Source organism: Phascolarctos cinereus, unplaced genomic scaffold (genome assembly GCF_003287225.1).
Source record: "Phascolarctos cinereus isolate Bilbo 61053 unplaced genomic scaffold, phaCin_HiC Scaffold_5;HRSCAF=322, whole genome shotgun sequence".
Classification (NCBI taxonomy): domain Eukaryota; kingdom Metazoa; phylum Chordata; class Mammalia; order Diprotodontia; family Phascolarctidae; genus Phascolarctos; species Phascolarctos cinereus.
Genome location: NW_027555958.1, coordinates 76,444,184 through 76,468,763, shown reverse-complemented (window position 1 = coordinate 76,468,763; position 24,580 = coordinate 76,444,184). Strand labels below are relative to the sequence as shown.

General features: G+C 40.0%; 1 protein-coding gene across 1 annotated transcript in view; it reads right to left on the bottom strand.

Moving 5' to 3' along the window:
• Positions 1 to 16,467, bottom strand: part of LOC110217155 (rho GTPase-activating protein 29) — an 80,620-nt gene extending 64,153 nt beyond the window's left edge. Inside the window, 2 exon segments of the mRNA XM_020999346.2 lie at positions 11,024 to 11,352; positions 16,266 to 16,467. Coding sequence (XP_020855005.2) covers positions 11,024 to 11,285 — 262 coding nt within the window. The 5' untranslated portion in view covers positions 11,286 to 11,352; positions 16,266 to 16,467.
• Between the last annotated feature and the right edge of the window lie 8,113 nt (positions 16,468 to 24,580).

The window sequence follows — 24,580 nt, the reverse complement described above, 5'->3', positions numbered from 1 at the left end:
AAAAGCTCCCAAGTTGGTCCATCTGTTGAGCTATCAAAAAAGTACATTAAAAATTGTTTTTTTTACTATTTTACATGCTGTGGCTCTTTAAGAACATAAGAGGCTAAACACTGAATAAGACACATCAAAAGTTGTATTAATGGGGCAGCTAGGTGGCACAGTGAACAGAGCTCTGGCCTTGGAGTCAGGAGAGTTCAAATCCAGCCTTAGACATTTAACACTTACTAGCCGTGTGACCCTGGGCAAGTCATTTAACCCTAATCTACACACACAGACACAAAGTTGTATTAACATCAGATATGGCTAAATTGTGAATTGGTTCAGCCAATTCTGGAGAGCCATTTGGAACTCTGACCCTTCTAAGTCATTAACCTTCTGGATATGCAGAAATAAGAGATCAAAGAAAGAGGAAGATTCACATATACAAAATTATTTATAACAGCTTTTGTTCCAACAAAGAACTGGAAGCAGGAAGCAAAGGAGATGCCCACTATTTGGGGAATGGTGGAACAAATTATGGCATATGAATGAAAGGAATATCAACATGCTATAAGAAATGATCCAAGTAATGGCTGCGTACAAACCTGGGAAGATTTGCATGAACTGACAGAAGAGGAAGTGAGGCAAGGAAAAGTACTGTAAAGAAACACTAATTCTTCCTTACAATATGACTAATATGAAAATATGTTTAATAGGAATCTATTTGTATAGCCTATATCAGATTGCCCGCCATCTTGGGGAGAGAGGTGGGAAAGGAGGGGGAGAAAAATCTAAAACTCAAAAGCTTATGGAATTGATTACTGATAAATCAAAATAAACTAATAATAATAATAATAAAAGAAACACTATTGAAAGATTTAAGAATTCTTATTAAAGCAGTGATCAATCATGGTACCAGGGGACTGAAGATAAAGCATGGTGCTCACTTCCTGACAGAGGTTATAGACTCCAAGTTCAAAATGAAACATTCATTTTATTTTGGACATGGCATCTGTATGAATTTGTTTGGTTTGACTCTACTTATTTTTATAAAGACAATTTTTTTTTGTTTATAACATGACAGGAGGAGAAAAGAAGACAATGAAGGTAGTAATACTGTCACTGGAAAAGAGTAATTGGAATCATTTATTCTAAAGCACTAGATAACCGAGAAGGAAGATTAGAAGGAAAACAGGGCAGCTTTGAAAGCAACAGTCTGGTTAAATTCACTGCATACTTTTAAAAAACAAACTGTACTTAATCGCTTTTAAGTTTCATATATGATATTCATTTTGGGTTCTTAAAAAAATGGATTTGTGGAATTAGACCTATTTCCTGAACAAACAGATGTTTCAAAACACCACCAGTTGATGCCAAATTCCAGTGAAGATGCTTCCAAATTCAAGCAGATTTTTCCATTTGTGAAAGGATTTAGTATGATTTAATGATATCAAACAGTTAATTCCTGATTCCATGCCTGCTTCATGATTTGCTATAAAGTCAACATACAACTCTTCACTGCAAATGTTCTGCCTTTTGCCCAGAATAGTAACTAAAATGGGACTTAGGAGGAAATCAGCAGATGATGTTTGTATAAGACAAGAAGATCTTACAAAGAAAAAGAACGTTCTTTTAAATGCTATTTTATTCCGAAGTCTTCAGTGTTACTAAACTATTTAGTTTAAGTTTAAATTTATCTGAAGTCAACAAAACCAAAGTCTCATTTAGAGGGCATTAATTAGACAAGTGGATAAAAAAGAGGAGGTAAAGTAAAACTGTGACCAAAACATTATTTTAAAATTCATTATTCCCTTTTTGTAATTACTGAAATGATGCAACATTAAGACATAGATTATCTGCTAGTTTTCCTTAAAATTATCTTCATGAAGTCAGTGGATACCTCTTAAACATAAAAACCAAAATTTTATGTGCAAGAAGGTTGCTCAATACCAGTGTAGAAATCAGATTAACTTTGTAATGATATCTTTCTTTTATTTAGACCACTGTGAAGAAACAAACACTGCTCAGTTCACATTTAAAGAACTTAAACTATTCTTTAAGAACTAGCTCACTAGAGGTAATTGGTTGGCACAATGGATAGAGCTAAGAGGACCTGAGTTCAAATTCAGACACTTGACACTTACTAGCTGTGTAACCCTGGGTAAGTCACTTAATTGAAAACTCCCTTAAAAAGCAAATCTTTCTGGAATGGGTTTTGTTCTTAGGTGAACTTAAAGCCAGAGATAAGTTGTACTCCTCTCCTCAAAAATATCAAATAAGTTCTACCTACTAATACAGAGCAAGCAGTTCCTAACTTATGAATGGCTTCTGCTCCAAAAGTCCATTTGTACAAATCGTTTACTTGAAAACTCAGAATGCTTTTCCCATTAAAACAATGGTATAAATAGTGGGGGTGTTCTCACAATAGCACCCAAAAGCCCAAACAAAGCTAAAACAGCACTAATAGCTGCCCTGGGGAAACCCTGCTAGGACTGCTCACCTCTGAGCTTCTTAGAGCCCTGGGCCTTTGATGGGGTTGAGAGAGGAGAAGAGTACACTGATGAGTCTGCATGGAAGCTCTAGCAGCTGCCACAGCAGCACAGTAGGAAGGGGCCTGCCTGAGGGGATTCCAACACACAGAGCAATGGCAGAGGAGGGAAGGGGGTTAAGAAGGAAAGAACAATAGGCTAATTCTGGCCCACAAAGGTATCCACAGTAATTGAAAACTACCCAGACAAGAAAGCAGTAGTTATTGGTATCTCTAGACTACTGGTAGGTAAAGTATTCCAAGTTTAAGATTGCCAGCATCTTTATTTCCATTATATGTATCTCTTTTTTTATGAAAGAGCTACATTTTCTCTAAATCATAACTGCCCTGAATTCAGTTCCAACAATGGTTATTAATTATATCCTATGTGCAGAACACCATGTGAGGGGGCCTTTGGTCACTGTGGATAATGTGGGCAGGACACAATGACAAGAACCTTGGATCTGTGGTCTAAGGACCTGAGTTCACATCTCAGTTGTGCTCCTTGCTATGATGTCTGACATTAGCCAAGTCACTGAACTTCTAAGGGCCTCAGTTTCCTCATCCTAAGCATAGAAAAAATATCACTCTACTTACGGAGTATACAAATATACAAACTTATGACATATAAAATAATAATGAAAGTGTTAAAGATATGCATTAAAGATATATAAAGTATAACATGAACACTAGGGAAGGGAGAAAAGTCATTAACGACTAGGGAGGAATCAGGGAAGTCTTCAGGCTTGTATGTTGGGTTTTAATGGAAAAAGAGAAATTGGAGTCTACTCCAACACAGGAAACAATCTGAGCAAAAATAAAGTTGGGGAAACAGGGAAAGAGCAGGGTTTGTTCTGGGGACAGAGATAACTACAGTATACAGAAGTAACACGAGATAAAGCTGGTAAATTTGGATGGCACTTGTAGGCCTTGAATGCCAGGCTAACCACTAAAGAATTTCTGGCAGAAGTAACCTAGAAGGAATATTTTTTCCCCTTTTGCTTCAGTTGACATGGCCAAAGAATTTACAACCTCTCAGACAATCTTCTGTTTATAGGACCCTCTACTGACTAATCCTCAACAAGGACAAACAATATACATTGGCAGTCAACCCCACTTGATTTGGTCTCCTAATTGTTTAAGTGCCAATCATATAATTAAAAGGGGAGAAGTAGATGAAGGCAAGATGGAATAGCTTACATTCACAATGCACTGTGATATTTACAGAAGCACTTTACCCACTCAGCAGGGAAATAAGCCTCACAACAATGATAAAGTAAAGGAGTGGCTGACCCTGAAAAGACTAGTCAGAGAATTACTGTAATAACTGGGAATATAAAAAGGAGAGAAAAATGAGATTCTTTAGGTTGATGGTACTGAGAGGAGGAAAAGGGTTTAGGAGGGAGATAATAGCTCAACAGATCAGAGAGGTAAGAAAAAAATAAAGTAAAATATAAATTAAAGTTTTGAATAAGATTCTATTGTCTGCAATAATGAAGTCAGTTTACTGAATGAAAAAAAGTCAGAAGAATGAACAGATCTGGAGAGAAGATATCGGGGAATGTTTTTGAGAGGCAATTTTGTCTTATAACATCCCACTTTAAATTCAATGTTTGGTGAAACTAACACTCCTACCTACAGAATTCATTTCCTAAAGCAACAGTTTCCATATTAGTGCTTAAGCAATATAAATTCCTTAAAAAAAAAAAGATGTGCTGAAAAATCTGAGCTTTATTATTGGAAATAAGTTCAAGTACATTTTGATACAAGAGTCATCAATATCTAAAGCATTATCAACTATATAAAACTTCTCATTTAGGAAACTAGATACTACCCAAAAACTTTTATTAATCAAAATTAACTAGACTGACCCACTGAAATATGCGATAATAGACACCTAAGATAGTCACTCACCACAAACTTGAATTAGTAGTTAGTTATACTGCGAGTATATTCATCTACTGTGTTGTAATTAAACTTTGCGCATATACACATAATTGAGTGCTTCAGCATTTTAATATAAGATGTAAAAGTTACCCTTCTAATTATTCATAATGTACCTTTAATACACCTTAATGATACTGGATAGAGATCTAAAACTGCAGACTCCACATCTGCTACAAGTATAAAAAGACTACACTATCAACCTTCTACTGAAAGTAAGTAACTTCAAAAGAATTTCTATGTAACCAATTCCAAGGGAGGACCCACATCAATCTGTCCACCTTCAGTTAGAAATCTTAAAAATTAGAATCAACTAAAATACCATCTGCCAGAGTATCATGTGCAACACAACCTTCAAAGAAATCAGCACAAAAGAACACAGAAGTCTTTAGAAAGCAGTCCACCAACACTTTTTTACCCTAAGAATTCTATTCTGGATGTCAAGGTTCTACAAACACTGTTGATAAAAACCACCACCATAAAAATACACATTTTAAAAGTCCTAGCTAAAAAAACAGAATAATTTCTGAAGTTGTATCAAAAATTCACTATTTACTCTATTTGGCAAACAAATCTTTACTTCTATAGCAACAATTTTCCCTGCTGAATGTGAAATATTTACTAAAATGTCTAATTTCAAAATCCAAACAAAAAATATGAATTGCATATTCACAGAATATGTTATACATGATCCAAGCCCCTTGTTTCATAGATGAGAAAACTGAGGCCTCAGATGGCAGTTTTGTGGGTTGCCCAAGGTCACATGGTTTATTAATGAAAATTCAGTACTGGAACCCATGCCTCATTCCAGTCTATTAGCACTCTTTACACTCCACCATCACGCTTTATTATGTGACTGAAATTTAATGTGTTCATATCCAAGAAGGCAGTTCAACCCACATATCTGTTATGTGTTACATATATACATATGTAAAGGAAAGACTTTCTAACTAAACTGCAAATTCATATTTCTAAAGTTCAATTCTCTTGAATCTGCTTCCATCTTGCTCTCCTTCCAACTTTTTCCTTTAATGTTATAGAAATATAGTTGCTAAGTCTGGTCCCCTAGGTTTCTCTCAGGCTCTCAAGAAAAGCAATGTATTTTTCCAAAGGGTAAAGGATGATCTGCATCAAATGTGGAGTCAGTTTATGGTGAAATGTAATCTATGGGCAACGTTTTAAGCAGAACACAAGACAACCTGTTATCTCGGAGAGCCTGGCTCACCACAAAGAAAATCTGAATGCAAATCAAGTCTAGTAAGTTAGATGGAGACCCTTACTAACATGATTCAACATTAATGTCAATTAAGTAAAATTCTGATGATGAGTAATAAAGGCAAATACATTAAAGCATTAAAGCACGTATTCAAGAGACTATTTTGATTACACCATAAATTGACAATTATCTGCTCATCTCTAGATTAAGTGATTAAAAGATTTCAAACAAAATGGAAAAGCACCTAACACTGTAAAAATGAGGGCATCTTTTCTATAAAGGGTGGAGAAAAAGATAACATAAGGAGATGGATACTCCACTGCTCTCTACTCCCTGACAGGAGAACAAAACATTAAAGTACCCTTTCACGATTATTTTTTGGCCCTAATTCAGAGATAGCCACATCACTATTAAGATCAAAGCTGAAACCACAGATTATTATTACATGATATCCCCAAACTCAAATGGTACAATATGCTATGTTGATGGGGCTAGAAATCAAATATACCACCTGATATTTACCTATTACTTTTAATTGTCAAAGCACTTCAGTCATCATTCTCATTTGATGCTTAAAATAATACTGTGAGGTAGGGAAGGGTTCAGAAGGATGTCATAAATAGAAACTATAATCAAGGCTAAAAACAAATTTACATTAAAAATTTTTTTCTCATCATTCAGAAGACGTCCTGAACACCATGGCCCTGAAACTAATTCACAGGCTTTGCCAAGAGAATTATTCTTTAAAGGCACACATTTCATATTTTTGTTGGAGACACATTAAAAAACAAAACAAAAAAATGACTTGATGTTTAATAGTCAAAAGTAACAGGAATAGTTATTGGTTTTTATGTTCATAAACTCCAGCCAAGTTTTCATTGATAACTAGTTACCAAGTTTTCATTTCTTCTAAATTTACCTGTCAGAAATTTCAGGCTACTTATTAGGGAATCCTACTTCTTAGAAGTTCAATCAAGTACTTAAGATTTAAAGAAAAGGCCTCATATTGTAAGTTACCTTTAAGGGTTTTTAATTAAATTTCAGTGACTCAACACATCTCTACACTCTAATACTTTTATCTCCTGGGATGGTCTCCTCTCGCTAGCTTCTATTTATTCTATTTTTATCTCCACTTCGATTAGAACCAGCTATCCTCTCCCATTCTATTTTTCTGAATTGTCAAAGAATTAAAACCATTAAAAAAAAACTTTTAGTGATTAGAAGTGTACTAACTATTTTTAAACTACTAACATTTTCTATTTGTAAAATGAATGATTAAAGATAAAGGATGCAGGCAGGAAACAAAGGATAGAATATGTTCTAAATGTAAAATTAAACCAACTTACACATACCCTCTTCTCATATTTGATGAATATTGCCTAAAATGTAATATCTTATCTTTACAACATGACTAATGCGGAAATTATGTTTAATATTACTGTAAATGTATAGTCTATATCAGATTACAAACCATCTTGGGATGGGGGAAAAATGTAGAACTCAAAATCTTATAAAAGTGAATGCTGAAAACTAAAAATAATCAATTAAAAATAAATAAAACATAATACCTTAGATAAAAGTAAGTTTTACTTCATATGGAAGTTAATAAAGTATTGAAAACCCCAACCTTGAAATTCAGCTGAATTCAGATAAGAATAATTCTTATGCTAATAATAATAATTCTTATGTCTCCTACAGAAAGAGGGACAGTAATCTGACAAAGTGTCAGATTCAGTGCTCCACCTTATGACCCCTACTGAGCTTAGAAGTCACAAGAGAGCCCCTTAGTAGCACCCTTCTGCACTTCAAGTCTCTTGGTTTTCAAACAAGAGACTTACCCAAGAAGCCTTTTCAAGGTCCCATTTCAACTATTAACTTCTGAGATTCTGCCAATCAATGACATTTCCTAAATTAAATGATGAGCAATGTTGCAATTTTGCCAATCACAATGCTAAATGGAAAAATGGGAAAGTTAACACCTATCTTGTACTCCTTTTCCAACAGCATCACAGCACAAGATAAGCTTCTCTGCAGATGATTTATTCCAAAGAATCAATGTCTGTATCAACAACACACATCTATAAAGAACTTTTTCTACCTCAAGCAGTTTGGTATCTTATTACTTTTTGGCAAACATTCTAAAAGTGTGGTAGAAGACATACTGGATTTGGATTCAGAGGACCTGGGTTCAAATTTCATCTCTGCTGTTTATTGTGTTTCTCTGGACAACTCACTCAGAATCTCTGGGCCTCAGTTTACTAATATATATCATGGCACCACCTCCCTGAAGTCATTCATAGTCCTCTCCCAGAATAAAGGACAAATGACAACAACAACTAATACATAAAATGAGAAAGTTGCCTGACATGCCCTTTAAAAATCCCTTCCAGCTTTAAATCTTTGGTCCTATGAGATCTTCACTCTATTCCCATACCATCCAAAGTACAGAAAGAAACTGCTTAAAAGTCAAGCTCTCTGCTTTTGTTTTTAGTTACCAAGTTTATGTTATTTAGTTTTAGTTTTCACTATCATTAAATGAGGGGCATAAGAAGAATTAAAAAGTGAAAGGGTGAGTTAAGTGGCAAGATAATAGTCATTAGCTAATCATGTGATTCAGATTTACAGTCCCTCATTTCAGAAGAATTTACTATCTGCACATAAAAAAAGACAACAGACCTAAGTCCCTCTTCCTCCATTTATCCCTCCCTCTTTCCAGCACTCTTAGAGATCCTGCTTGCCTCATAAAACCCAGCATCCATGGCCACCCTTGCCCTAATTCCATGGCACACTGGTTCTGGACCAAGGAACACTTCTTGTGCCTTCAAGGTTCTCCCTTTGCCCCCATCACTCAACAAGGCTTCCTCCTCTGAGGCTCATCTTCCCCCAATTTCTCACCCAATCAGGAATCTAAGAGTAATTTATCAGCTAGAGATCCAGCCTTAACTGTCACATCTGACCACCTTTCCTCCATCTTCATCCTTACTGACTCTTCTGTGACATCTGAGGCTGTTGACCACCCTTTCCTCCTGATTTTACTGACACTGCCATGCCCTGGTTATCCTCCTACCTCTCTGAACGTGCCTTCACAGTCACCAACAATGATTCAATGTCCCACCTTATGACCCCTAAGTGTGGCTGTGACCCCATGGCCCTATTCAGGATCATCTACTCTTCTCTATTTACAATCTCTCACTTGTTGACTTCATTAGTTCTTAAGGGTTCAATTTTCACCTCTGTATAGACAACTGGGCAGCTAGGTGGCACACCAGAAAGAGTGCCAGGCCTGCAGTCAGGAGGACCCGAGTTCAAAATAAGGTTAAACCACTTCTTAGCTGTGTGACCCTGGGCAAGTCACTTAACCTCATTTGCCTTACTTTCCTTATCTATAAAATGAGCTGGAAAAAGAAATGGCAAACCACTCCAGTACCTTGGCCAAGAAAACCCCAAATAGGTTTTCCTGTCTGAAAAGTTGGACACGACTGAAACGAACAAACAACAAAATCAAATGTAGGTAACTCCCAAATCTCTATATCCTGTTCTAGTCTCTTCTAAATTCTAGTCACCCATCTCCAACTGTCCACTGGACATTTTGAAGCAGATGTCCCATCTACATCTCAAATTCAAAAGGCACAAAACAGAATTCAAAGAAACACAGGATCATAGATTTAAAGTTGAAAGGAAGCTTAGAAGTAAATTATTTTAACCTCATTTTACAGATGATGAAACTACTCTTGGAAGGTAAGTGGTATGCTCAGGGTCACACAGCTAGTAAGAATATGAGGTTGGATCTGAACTCAAGTCCTCCTGAATTCAAGTCCACCATCCTATCCACTATATCACTTATGTTTCCTCACAAAACCATCCTTCTTTCTGCTGAGGCTACCATCATTCTTAGACTCACAAAGTGGTCCCAAACTGGGCACTGTCCTTGACTCCTTACTCTTCTCATCCCACATATCCAATCATTTGCCAAATCCTGTCCACTGTCATCCCATAGTCTCTCATAGCCATCCTCTTCCCTCTCCTCTTATACCCATCTCCCTAATTCAGATCTTTGACATCTCTCACCTGGTCTGTCTCTAAGGACCTTCTAAATGGCCTCCTTCCTCAAGTTTTTTTTTACTACACAGCTGCTGAGATGATTTTCTTAAAGTACACATCTGACTATGTCACTCCTCTATTCTCTGACTTCAGTGGCTCCCTATTGCCTGTAGGAGGAGATGAAAATGCCCACTTGTCTTTGAAAGCCCTGTGTACAACCGAACTCCTGCCTTTCCCTCCTAGCCTCCCATTACTACACTCTACAGTCCACTCAAACTGGCCTTCCCACTGTTCCTCACATACAACATGCCATTCAACTGGCTCTCCCCATGCTTGGAAGGATCACCTTCCTCACCTCCGGCTTTTAGAACCTTTTGTTTCTTTCAGTGCTCTGCTAAACAACATGTTCTGCCTGAAGCTTTTCCCGATTCCCCAGTTCACAGTGCTGTTTCTTCAAAATCATGTTATCTATATTTGTAAACTTTTATGCTATGTGCCTTTGCCAAGGAAGAGTAAGCCCCTATGAGAGCTGCAATGGTTTCATTTGTATCTTTCTATTTCTACTGCATAGCAGTGACTTAGCACATTCTAGGGATCTGATAAATGCTTGCCGATTGCTTATTGGAATGTATTTTCCCTGTAAAATCCTTAACATAGAAAAATATTAATTTTCCCCCAAGACAAATTTCCTGAGTTAAATCTTAAGAGTCATTCTTATCCTTCTGTGTAAAAAACTGAAACCTATGATTGTACCTTGATATAACAATGGATGGGTTAAGACCTAGACTGAAATAAGCTTAATTTGGGAAGAAGAAAGTAATTCAAATTTGATGATCTTGGAGAATTTTTAACACTATGGGAAACTGAATCTAGGCTAAACTGTCAATAACGTGCTTCTGAATTATAAAAACATTCTACTGAAGACCAGTGAATTGAGTTGAAGTTAGCTTAAAAAGGTTAAACTGCAAAGCCCTCAAATTTTCTCTATCTCAAACCAGCAAATCTGAAGGCCAAGTACTGTTCTCTTCCAGCTTGCTTAGACTTACTCCCAGCCATCAGCTATGTGTTATATTAGGTTCAATTGGGAAAGAGATCACACTGTGCTTGAGTCAGGAAGGACAGCACCCAAAAGTCACAACTATCACTTCATATAAACATCAATCATGTTAAAAAAAATAGTAATACACCAGAAAGTTAGTAACCGAAGGGAAATTCTGTTGCTAACAGCCCTAGATACACATAAGCCTAACTAGTCACACAGATTTGGTTTTCTATTCCTGGGATGCTAAGACAGAATAAAACTAGCTGGTACACACCTTCTGAGAGGATAGCTTCTTTCAAACACAGCAACAACTCTGCAAACCTCCTGACATCATTGACCAACTGCTTCACATACTCCGGATCAATAATGGGGCTGTTATAGCAATTTGGGCTGGAATTGATGCTGCTCAAAGAGTTGCTCTTGGTACAGTGCCCCATTCTCCAGTTTCCAGAATTAGGAAGAGTGAAAAGATTACATAGAGAGAACCGGCCAAACGATAAACCACGCTTGTTGCTCCCACCGTTCTGCCGCAACATCCCAATTGTTGCAGTGCTTGGGAAATCCTTTCAGTTAATGTCCATCTGGTAACAGAAAATGGAAAGCCTTAAAGAGAAAAGAAGCAATTATTAGGTACAAATACACGGAAACATAATTTTCCCAGTACTTTATTTCTGAGACTAAAAAACCACTTTGGGAGGTGACTGCCCTTTCAGGGCATCACCTCAAGCTTCAATGTTGACCTTTAAATGAACCTTATTTTTTCTATAACATCTGTATGTGAGTCATCAATTTGTTTAAATTGCTCTTGAACATTTTTATCTTTAGCCTATATAACTTCTTGGGGTAGAAAGTTTTGTAAGTTTATCCACAGTAAAATCTTTCTCTTTTATCTTAAAGCTTTACCCTTTTTCAAGATCAGGAATGCCCCTAAATCTAGCATTTCCCAAAATGGTGAATGTATCCATGTTCACCCAATATTGCTCAAATAATGAACATATCACATTTCTCCCTTTAGACTTCATCTTTCCAAAATGAAAAGTCCTTATTTTGGATCTATATTCAAATATGAAAATAATGCCGTTTTACTCTGATTAAATTTGTTTAAATTTTATGGGAGCATTAATTCGCATAATTTGGTAAAAATCAGTAAGTTTTTTCCATCAAAATCTTTTAATTCCAAGATATAGAAATGCCCCTAAAGAGAACAAAGATGAGAAAAGCAATCAGTTGGACCACATAAATAGAGAAGAGATTCATGCTAGAGGACCCAAGTTTGAGGGTGGTGAGGGACTGATATATACAAGGTATCTGAAAAAGAAGACACCAAAAACACAAGAAAAAAATCTCACACCTTATTAAATATCAAAAAAAAAAGGCAACTGAGAGCACTGTAATAACAATGGATCTCTATGCAAACTCTCCTTTTGTGTACAACATCTTTCTAGTCATCTCCACCTGAATCCAGGCCATTGTAGCACTGGCCATCATCCTCATTCTCCTTCCAAAGCCTTGTATTCTAGAGCTGGGCTCTACACCAGTTCAGCCATTTCCAGACTAGGAGTACTCAAACCCCACTCTCAGCTTTCAGGCTCTCTTTATGGGTTGGTTTCCCTCAGGATTGTCTGCTTTGTCTGTATTTTTATCTCCAGCATTTAACACACCTCCCAGAAAGGAAGTTTTATCAAGTTTTACCATTTATTCCTTCAACAAAATTATTCAAGGTTCCTTGAAAGAAAATAACCCTATTTAAAGACTCCTGGATAATAAACATTGGGCAAGGAATAAAACTAGAAGAGATAAGCTCATGAAAGCTATTTCTCACTCTGATGAAGAAAATAAAACAGAGCCCAAACTGAAAAGGGAATTGGACCTCATCCTCTTTCCTTCACCCTATGTAATTCCATCAGTTGCCAAATCTTGTTCCTATCACATCTCTATGGCCTAACCTCCCCTTCTCACCACTCTAGGGCAAGTTTTCATCACCTCTCATCTCCTCTTTGGTCTTCCTGCCTCAACTCTCTCCTCACTCTAATCCATCTTCTACACAGCCATCAAAGTGATTTTCCTAAAGCTCAGGTCTAACCACGTCACTCCTCTACTCCAAGTCAAGCTGACTTTCTGATTGTTGCTCAAACAGCCCTCTATTTCTGGTGCTTTTGTACTGGCTGTTCCCCAGGCTGAAACATTCTCCCTACTTACCTCCAACTCTTGAAAGCCCTGCTTTCTTTACTTTCTTTCTTTCTTTCTTTCTTTCTTTCTTTCTTTCTTTCTTTCTTTCTTTCTTTCTTTCTTTCTTTCTTTCTTTCTTTCTTTCTTTCTTTTTAAGGCAGTTGGGGTTAAGTGACTTCCCCAGGGTAACACAGCCAGTAAGTGTCAAGTGTTTGGTCTGAGACCAGATTTCCCTGCTTTCTTTCAAAGCTCTACAGATGTGCCACCTTCGACATGAGGTCTTTCCTGGTGCCCTCAATGGTAGTTCCCTCCTTCCCAAAACTATCTTGGATTCATTCTGTCCATATCCTGTAAGTACTCATATATGTATAGGCTGTCTCCCCCGTTAGAATAGAATCTCCTTGAGGGCAAGGACCATTTCACTTTTCTCTTTCTATCCCCTGGGCTTAGGACAATGCCTGGCACATAGCAGGACTTACTGCCCAGGGTCACATATCAAGTTGCTAATGTCAGATATGGTCTTCAATCCAGCTTTCTCCGGGCACCTGGCCTTAACAACAAACTAAGATGGAGACTGAAAAACTCGGGACTTGACACACTTTCCTATATGAATATTCATACCAGTGCAGTTTCTTAACTGAAAATTGAGTTTCCAGAGGAAATTACAATTTTGAAAGTATTTCCACATTATACTGGTACATAATTTTATGTTAACTCTCCTATCGCTTCCCTTCAAAACCAAAGAGTTTGTAGATTATGAAGAAAAAAATACAGAAATGGTAACCAGCGCTTTCAAAGACCTACCAAAGAGCTCCCAGATGAAGTCTGAACTGTACACACAGACAACTGAGCAAAAAATGTGTAATTCTCCCCAAATTTGCATGGAACCCTTTTCACCTCCAAGCCCCTATAGCTAACCAAAATATTACTACTACCTTTTCTGTAATGTTTTAACTTCTAAATCAAACATGTTACTTCTCTATTTACATGCTGTCTCCCTCATTAGAACGCATGCTCCTAAAGGGCTGAGACTGTTTTTGCCTCTCTTGGTAACCCCAGAGTTTAGCAAAGTACCTGCCACAGAGTTAAGTGCTTCCTAACCCTTTGTTGATTGATCGAATTGCAGATATCAAAAATGTAGGACATGCAAAAATGCCTTGTTACAGAATTATAATTGTAGGATTTTGAACTAGAAGAATGAGATGTTAGCCCAGCCTACTCCTTCTCACAGATTAAAAAACTAAGGGGAGGGGGATCCAGGTGAGACTGACTTAACAAAGATCACTCAGACAGTAGTCAGGGTAAGCCAAGGCTTGAACCTAGGCCCTCGGACTCTGAATCCAGTGCTCTGGACACTATACTATGAGAATACTAACTTCACCTGAGTCAGTGTGGTACTACGGAGAGAACAAAGGTTCTAGTCTAGGGCCAAAAATACAAATCCCTATTCTGATACTAAGAGTATGACAAGACTTTGTGTAAATCACTTAAACTCCTCCGTGGCCCACCTCCACCCCAAGTAAAACTGAATCTACAGTCTCAAGTCCCTTTCAGCTCTGCTCTTACGGATGGCTTTTCCTACAGCTTTCTAGATATGACTTGGGTCACCAGTATTTCTACCCCCCCAAAAAAAACCCAAACAAACCCAAAAACCCAGGTACTTTAGGATGGAAATATTTCCCATTAAGAAATGAACTATTCAACCGAAGTTGTAAAATGGCCCGATCTTATATCAACATCTGTGCACTTCCATCTCACCATGTCTTCCTCAGGCAAAAAAAAAAAAGTCTGTTATTTCAGAAATCTGCTCTTTCAGCACATTTTCCCAACGAGGTAGGTTCTAACTGCGTGAGATATGCCAGACAAAGTTTGGGAGGCTTGTTGCTAGCAATCTTTCTCTCCCCCCCCCTTCCCCCAAATAAAAAATAATCCAAAGTGCATAGTCCCAAAACGTTTAAGTATGGGGTAGGGGGCGTGCCGAAGTGACATTTCGGTTCACCACACCATCGGCTCTTCGACAATGATTTTCAAAGCAAAGTTGAGCTTTCCTGTGCCCCGCCACCTTCCTCTCCCGGGCGGGCAGTGCGAGCTCGCACGTTTTTTCCCGGGAGGAAGCTCTCAGCTCCCCGCCCCCCCCTCCCGCTAAGAATCTCTCCAATTCTTAACAGGGAGACGGGTGGGTGGATGAACATGGTTCCCTGCTCCACGCCAAGACGCCCCAGAGATCGTTCCCTAGACCAGGATGGAAATGCATTTTGGAGGGCAGCAAGGGGGTTTCAGAAACAGAAAAGGGGGACACAGGAGGGGAGAGGCTGAAGTAAGGAGGGGGGAAAGAGAGAAGGAAAACGGGAGAGAGAGGAAGAAAAGACGGAAGGAAGGACGGAAAGAAGGAAAGGCTTGAGGAAAGGAAGAATGGAAAGAGAGGAAAAGGAAAGGGGGAAGGGAGGAAAAGGAAAGGGAGAAGGGAGGAAGGAAAGAAGGGAAAAGGAGGAAGGAGGGAAGGAAGAATGGAAAGAAAGAAAGAAGACATAAATAAAGAAGGGGAAAGAAAAGGGAGGAAGGAATGGAAAAAAGAAAAGGGGGAAAGAAAGGAGAAAAGGAAGAAGAGGGAGAAAAGTCGAGAGGGAAAAAAGGAGGGGGATGCTGTCGACACCGGTCCCACCCAGCCTGGACAGGTAACAAGGTGGCTCGGGGAACTGGTTCATTTCCATACCCAGGAAATGGGAGCGGAAAGATAAACAGGGGCGCACGAGGCTCCGCGGTCATGCGTTGGGTTTGCCCGATGGAGTTCTACCAGAGCCCCCCAGTACCCCTTTCTCCACTCCCCCCACCCCAAGTCCCGCAGCGGGCGCCGGGGCCCCCACTTCTAGCTCCGGACCAGAGAGAGCGGGAGAAGCGGCGGGCAGGAGACACTCCCGGCCCAGGGTCCCGGGACGCCCGGGTGGGGGGATCGCCCAGCCTCGGGCCCAGAAGGTTGAGGCCGGAGGGAGAAGAGGGTGGACGGGTGTGCCTGGAGCTGTGGCCGATGTCTCCTCGGTGGCCAGCCGATCCCGCACCTGCTACCCCGTCCCGTCCCATCCGGTCCCGTCTCGTCCCGTGAAGACCCGCACGCGGCCAAGCAGAGGAGGGCGACCCGCGGACAAGCTCCCCCGAGGGTTCCCAGGAGGCCCGCACAGTTCGCCCCGGGGCTGCGACCCTCGCTCAGCCTGGGACCCCGAGACCGGGAGGAGGGGGTTGGGGGTAGGGGGTCAGGGGGCTGAGGGTAAGGAGCTGGGTGGGGCCCACTCCCTGCGCGCCTCCTCCCCCACCGCAGCGGTGTGGGGCGGGGGGCGCTCGGCGACACTCACCGGTGGAGCATCATCGCGCCGCGGCGGGTAAGCAGGGCGAACATCGAGGTGTCGAGGTCGTGGCTGAGTCCTACAGCCCACCGTCCATGGAGGAGAGTCCACCCTCCCCAGTCCAGCTTGAGCAGAGCCGCCGAGGCCGCCGCCAGAGCCACAAGCACAACCACAGTTCACTCCGGCTGCTGCCCCAGCTCCCCGCCCCCTGCCCTGGAGCTGTGGCTGCCCCGCCCCCATCGAGCCCCGAGAGGGGCGGGCCCTAGGCTCCCCAGTGTAACAGGTGGAGGGAGGGGCAGCTTGGCTGTCCCGAACCTCCAGCCTCTCCCACGTTTCTTTTGCGCGCTAGGGAGCCAGTACTGGAGATTGTGAGCAGGCTTAGGACTGGCCCGAATGTAGCCGGCTGTTAAGTGCACGGTGCGGTCGGTTGGCCGACCGGGGAGCGTGCTAGCAGAGGATGCGGTTTGTAGCAGACATGCGAACCAATTAGCCAGCGGCCAGACGGCAGCCTAGACTCCTAACTAGCCCGCTGCCGTGTATTTTGTGTTGAAAGTGAGTTTCCGAGCAGGTTTTGATTGGTCAGAATGTTGGGGAGAACCAATTAGGTCATTAGAAAGACTGTTTCCCATCATCGTTCCTTTGCACATGCCGTTCCCCATATCTGGAGTGCATTCCCTTACTTATCTGCCTCATAGAGTCCCTCTCTTCATTTAAAAGGCAGTCCAGGCTCATCTTTCAAAGGAAGCCTTTGCTGGTCCTCCTCGACCCCCGAGGCCACACTCCTAACTCCCAACTCCCTTGTATTTAACTACTTTCTATATAGAAATAGCTATCAGTCAGGGGTTCTTAACCTCAAGTGTATGAAATTATTGTCAGATATTTTGATAACTTCAGTATATGGAACAATTAGGTAGTGCTATGGATAGAGTGCTGGGCTCTCATCTTCCAGAGTTCTCAGTTGCTGGCCGAGTGACCCAGGACAAGTCACTTAACCCTGCTTGCCTCACTTTCCTCATCTTTAAAATGAGCTGCAGAAGGAAATGAATGGCAAACCACTCCAGTATCTTTGCCAAGAAAACCGAGAAAATGAGGTCAGCTTGAAAACCACTGAACAATAGTTTCATTAAATTGGTTTTCTTTTGTATGTTGCATTTACAAACATTATTCCAGGAAGTAGTGTATTGCCTTCACCAGACTGCCAAAGGGGTCCATGGTACAAAAAAGGTTAAGAACCCCTGATACAGATATAGATATGTAACCAGTGACATAGATAACTTTATATTTATGCTGTATATGGTTTTTATATGCACTGGTTTCCCCTATTAGAATGTAAGTGCATCGTAAGCAGAGATTGCTTCATTCTTTATACTTGTGTTCCTAGTACAGAGTAGGAGTTTGGTAAAGGTTTGGATTGATTGATTATGGATTGATTTAATAAATACCTGTTGATCAACTAATAAGCTCCTCTAAGGTAGGAAAGATCATAGCAACAGAAATACAGAGCTGGGAGAAACCTCAACCTCTTCATTTTAAAAATAGGAAACTGAGGCCCAGGGTGGCTAGATGATTTGCTTAAGGTCACACACAGATCATAGGATCATCCATTTAGAGACCAAAGAGACCAAGGAGACCAACCCCTTCATTTTACAGATAAGAAACTGAGGCCAAGAAAAACTAAGTGACTTGACCTGACAGTCAGGTTGTTTATATATTGTCTCCCCCATTAGATTGATTTCCAAAGGAGAAGGGACAGTGTTTTTTGCCTTTCTATCCCCACAACTTATTACAGTGCCTTGGACACAGTTAACATTTAATAATTTCTTATTGACTGACTAAATGTTAGACTAAATGAAAACTGCTGTGTTAGCTGCTTGAATCACGGTCACCACAGGAACAGAGCTGTAGGGGCGCCTAGTCAAGCAGCTTACTAACAGCCCAGTTATAGGGAATGCTGCAGCAGCAGAAGTAGGTTGACTTTCCAAAGGCCCCCAGGCCACTGACAGGTACCACAACTGGAAACTGTGTCTTTCCTGTCAGCATGTTTGCCATCAGACACTCTATCTTACTTCTGAGCTGGTGACAGCTTTGCCCAAATTGCCCCAGAACCAAAGGCCCCCTTTCTTGAGAAGGGAAATCCCTGAAAAAGAAAGAAAATAAATAAAAGAGAGGTCCAGAGGCAGATCTCCACCCCATATCACTCCCTGTCACTAGAGCCACCCCTGACCTTACTCCTGGAACATTTAGAGAAAACTGATGAAAAGAATGTCAGGGCACAATTAAAAAAAAACCAAAACCAACCCCTTCAGCTTCCAGGATAGACAAAACTGACCAAGCAGGTTATTAATCTTGATTCCAAAATGGATGGAATTGAGAAACAAGGAATCAATTCAAACCAAATGCTGGACCTGAATATGAAAGACATTACATATACCCAGGAACTCTGTGTTGTCCTGACCAGAGAACTTGAGGAAAAGAATCAAAAGATCCCTAAAATACTTACCAGAATGTAATATTGCTACATTTATACTGGGAGGCATTTTTAAGTAGTAAATAGATTGTTGAGCCTGGAGTCAGAAAGACTTGGATTCAAATCTTGCCTCTTGTGAAGAATAAGTCATACATTTTCAAATATGGCCGATGCAAGGGGTTATTTTGCTTGGCTGCCAGGGAAAGTTGTTTTGCTTTTGTTTTGTTAAATTTGTGAGTGGGAGGAGAGATGAGGGTAAATGAAGTAGTGAGCAAAAAATGATAACCATCAGTGAAGGATTTTTTAAAAGTATATACAACCCAAGGAAGTTCAGAATGAAACAGATTAATGGAATAGCTTTGGAACTAACATATTCAGTGTCATATACTTTAAAAAGGAGCAGTGAATAATAGAGATTTATGGTTTCATGTACAGTACTCTGTTCTTTGTAAAGGGAAAATGTTCATATTTGCTAGTGTTTTCCAAGTTAAGAATAAAAACGGTTCTGAAATTATTTTTTTAAAAAAGTCTTACCTCTGTCACTTACTATTCCTGAGCAAAATTGCTTAACCTCACTTGGGCTCAGTTTCTTTATGTGTAAAATGGGGATTATACTACCCATGATCTCTCCTTTGAAGAGCTTCTGTTTGCAAACTTAAAGATTCTATATAAATGTATATTATTTCTACTACTAATAAAACTGGGCTTACTTCAAGGTATCCATTTCCAAATCCAAAGGTGTTGGGGTTGTTTTTGCTAGTGTTTTTTGTTGTTTGCCAGACATGCAATTGCCAATCTAACAGCCTAGGCCACAGTTCACTATGACATCACCTCAGAGCAGGGAAAGCCATTCTGACCACATACTGTTGAAAAATTTATGCAAAAAATAGCATCAGGCTATAAAGACAGATTATCTCTGTGTTCAACCACTTTGGTACTAATGCATTTGTCAGGAAAAAGAATCAAAGAGTTTCAGTAATGGAGTCTCCCACTGTACTCTGTGAAACTTGAATATTAAAATAAATCTGACAGTATTTGTCCTAAGAAAAACACTAGAAGCTAAAATTCTGTTAAAAAAAAATCTAGTGCATGGGAACCATAGACTCAGCTTTGGAAGATGATTTGAAAAGTAAAGCTTATCATCTACTGCTTCAGGATCAAAATCAGGTTTTATGACGAAATGGCTCTCTCATTCGTTAATGCTTCCTATATCCAACTAGCTATTATCACACCAAGTTTAATTGCTTCATCAAAACTTTACTTAAAAGAACCCAGAATCCTTATGGAATCTCCCTCCTTAAGGTGGTAGGTTAAACACTATCTGTCAGTGATTTTCTTTCATCTCTTCTGAATAAATACTGAACAAGGAAGAAAGCAAATGAAAGTATCATGGAATTTTTAGATCTGGTTGGGAAGCTACCCTCCCCACCCTACCCCCCTTCATTTGATAGCTGAAGAATTTTCAGACTCAGGCACAGGTGGCACAGTACATGGACTTGGAGTCAAGAAAACCTGAGTTCAAATTCTGATTCAGACCTTTACCTGTGTGACCCTGGAGACAAGCCACCTAACATCCCTGTGCCACCTAACATTTCCTCACCTGTAACATGGGGATAATAATAGCAAATATCTCACAAGGTTGTTGTAAGGATCAAATGACATTATATAGGTAAGATGCTTGGCAAACCTTAAAGTCCTATATAAATACTGGCTATTATTATTAAAGGTTAAATGATTTGCCCAAGGTCACACAACTAGTCAGTGGCACAGCTGGGATTCAGATTCCAGATTCTCTTTCTGTGATACCATACTGATAGCACAGGATTCTTATGTCAATCCTTAAAGATTTTCTTTCTCCAAAAAAGTTATTGTTTGATGAGTAGACCAATGTGAATCAATATTATTTTAGTGAGGCTCTTAAATGATCAGATCCTTAACTAATACTTTGAAAAATGTCTGTTTAGGTCAGTAAATTTCTCCCATTTACTTTATCTGTAGCCCTGTGATTTATTAAGTAAAGTTAATAAAGTTGACTCAAGAAAATGGTCAGCATGGGGTAGGACTAGTCATGAATTTTGTTTCCTCATAAGGTCATAACTGTCTTGAAGCATTCTGTATTTCTCCAGATAGACAGTGTCCTGCTACTCTTAGATCTTTCCTGGGAAGGCTGACAGAGCTGTAGGAAAGATGTGGAGCCTAATGACAACATTGTCAATCTCTTTCTTCATCCACTCCCTAGAACAAATATTACTGAACCTTTTGAGAACAATGCTATTCCTAGGGACTTTAATGAGTGTTTTTCTACCTGACTTTATTTGTATAAGGATGGCTGCCTATGTTACGGTACCTGGAAAGACTTCACCGCTTCCCTGTGAGGACAGATTATAACTGTTTATCAAAGCTGAAGAAAAAAGTCCATTTATAAACCTGCTATAAAAAATGCTCCTTAATCCCATTATTGGCTATTCTAGAAAGGAGTAGCAAGAACTGCTGATCCTTAGTCCTTTAAATGTCTGAATGTCAAATTAAATGGGGTAATTAAATGAGCATTCTCCAAACCCCCCAGGAGTTTGGATATGAAAAGGATAAGAGATATAGTCAAATAGCTTTAAGGGGATTGTCAAGTGATTTTTTTTTAAAAGATGGATGATATCTGGGCACATTTGTAAGCAGTCCATTAAAGAACAGGACTACTCACCAAATGCCCACTAGCAACTAGTCTGGATATTGATGACAACAGGACTAAAGCCAGAAAAGTAGGGACAAGACTGAGACTGGGCAGGGATTACAACAGAATATAAATGTGTCTTAGTAAATCTGTAGACATGATTCTGTAGACATGGGGGCTATACTCCCAGCACAAAATCCCACCTTGGCCAAATGGCCCAGAATAGATACACAGATAAAATATTTAGCAAGAACTTACTATGTCCTAGTCACAGTTCCAAGCACTGGGGATACAACTACAAGCAAGTAAGACAATTCCTACCTTCAAGGAATTGCATCTTAATGGGGGAAGACATATAGGAGGGCAGGAAAAAAATGTGTCAGGAAGAAGGAGCTCCAGAGACAGAAAATAATCAAATTGAGGGTGAGATGAGGCATGAAGAGAATCATCAATGAACAGAAAGGAGATCCAGGAGAGCTTCTTGTTGTCTCCAAGGGGGCTGCAAGCTTAGCCCCTCACAGAGTAGGATCCCTCTATTGCTACCGCATTTCAGATCTCTTAAGGAGCATAGGATTGAGAGCTAAACAGGACAAATGAGCACAGATTCAGAGATGTAAGTGACTTGTCCAAGGTCACACAGGCAGTAAACAGCAAAACCGGGATTCAAACCCAGATTGTTCTGTCTCTACTTTTAATGGGGAAGAATAACCTTTCCTTCCTTCCTAGCTCACAATGGGTTGGTGAAGAAAAGTTAGTACTTTGAGGCCCTTGAAAACAGAAAAGCATCCCAGAAGAGTGACACCAGTTTTGTTGTTGTTACTCTGAGCTTGAAAATGCGGATTATAGTAGCCTGGAAAGTTCAGGACTTCCATGTGGAAAGTTTTGTCTCTGTGGTCAATAGTATGTAACCTAAATTAAGAAAGGACAAAAGAGAACAGCAGCAGTACACTGAGAGAGCACCATGATGTTGAGGCTTATGATCCCCTTCTCTGGCTTCAGAGAACTTTACTAATACTAATGGTTTAGTTCACAGGAGAGAAGACCCCTAGAGACCTGATAACTGTCATCAAGTGTCTGAAGACCTGACCTGTGGAAGAGTCATTCAGCTTCACAGAATCCCAGCATTGAAGAGCTGGAAGGAAGTCCAGCAGCCATCTAATCCTGCACATACAGGAAAGGAATCTCCACCACAGACAAGCTGAACTCCAACCTCTCTCCTTGAAGCCCTCCAGTGAGAGGGACCTCACCACCTCTGAAGGCAGCCCATTCCCCTTTTGGACATTTGACCTCATATCAAGCCCAATCAGACTGGCCTCTATGTCACTTCCACACAATGCTCCTGGTTCTGCCCTCTAGGGCCAAAGAGAAAAAGACAAATCCTGCCTCTGTATGGCAAGCCTCTAGATATTTGAAGACAGCTCCCATGTCTCCCCTGAATCTTCTCTTCTTCAGGCTGAAAATGTCCAATTCCAACAACTGATCCTCCTATGACATGGTTCAAGGCCATTCACCATCCTGGTATCTATCCCCTCTTGTTCTGCTTGGCCTTAACAGGCAGAACTAGGAGCAGTGGGATAGATGCTAGAAAGAAGAAAAATTAGGGTTAACGTCAGGAAAAGCTAACGATTAGTTCCATCCAAAAATGGAATTGGCTGCCTCAGAAAGAAGTGGGTTCTCTCCTTCCCTTGAGGTGTTCAAGTAGAGGTCAGATAACTGCTTATCAGGTATAGTAAGGTTTAACAAATGCTTCTAAAATGAATAAATCCATAGAAGGGATTGTTGTTCAGGTACAGGTTGGACTAGATGGCGTCTGAGGTCCCTGTTAATTCTGACTCTTTGATTGTGATTCTGGCTGGGGGCTGAAGGCTTGAAATTCTTGAAGTAATTGGGCTCCATGACAAATTCAGTTCAGAATGTGTTTGAATATGATTTAATTTAATCTGGGAGCAAGGTACCCTGCTAAAGCATAGGAAATACTGACATCACCATTCATCGTTCAAGTCAGAATGATGATGGAATACTTACTATGGAAGTCACTGAAACCATCTGCCCAGTGTATATAATGTAACATAGGCAAGAACAGCAAAGGAGGCATTAAAAGCACCATATCATCCACCCAGTTTCACTGGATCTTGAAGACAAAATGTATTATAAGACAAAGTACTTATTAGGGAGACAATATGTTATAATGGCTGACCTAGGTATTGAAAAGAGGGGGGATCAAGTCTCGCTTCTAACATTTATTATAAGCTCTGTTAAATCACTTAGCCAACAGGTAAGTAAAATACAGAAAGTTGCCATCCATTGGTGGAGAGGGTTTTTCTGTACTGAAAGATCTCTCTATATGGATAAACTTAGAGGATAAGACAAAAAAAAATACATGTTAGCTACCAATTAGGGTACCTAGAGTATATGAAGTAGATAAAGATAAGGAGAATGTGTAGCCCAAAAGGAAAAGGAACAAATGAAGAGACAGTCTAAAGCTACCAAAATACTTGGAAAGAATGGCGGGGTTATATCTAGAGCCAGAAGAGACCTCAGGCTATCTTGTTGAACTCCCTTATTTTACAGATAAGTAAACTAAAGGCCAGAGATGTCAAGGAATTTGCCCAGTTACACAGATAAACACATAGGAGAGCTGGAACTTGAACCCAGGTTCTCAGAATCCAGGGGTGGTATTCCTTCCACCTAATCAATCAGCAAACATGTAATAAGTATTTACTGCATGCCAAGTACTGTGCTAAGCTCTAGGAATACAAAGAAAAAAAGTAAAAAACAGTTCCTGCCCTCAAGGAGCTTACATTCTAATGAGGCCACTGTACTACTGACTTTTCCCCAGGACTATAAGTATCTTGGTAAAAATGTTTGCTTTCTATCACTTGGTTTACTACTGACATCGGGTGCACAAAGTGTAGCCTAGGAGATCCATTGAACTACATTGGAAAGAACAATGTATGAAGAGCCAGGAGACCAAGTTTGAATCCTGAGTGGTTGTTACTTAGCACCTTGGGCAAGGCATTTCACCTCTGGGTCTCAGTTTCCTTCACTATACAATGAGGGAATTTAACTAAGGGACTTCAGAGGTCCCTTACAATTTTCAATCTAATGATACTATTGGTAGGTATCACCAACAAAACAAGGCCAGAGCACTATTTCATGATAAAACCAGAATTTGTGTCTGGGCTCTGC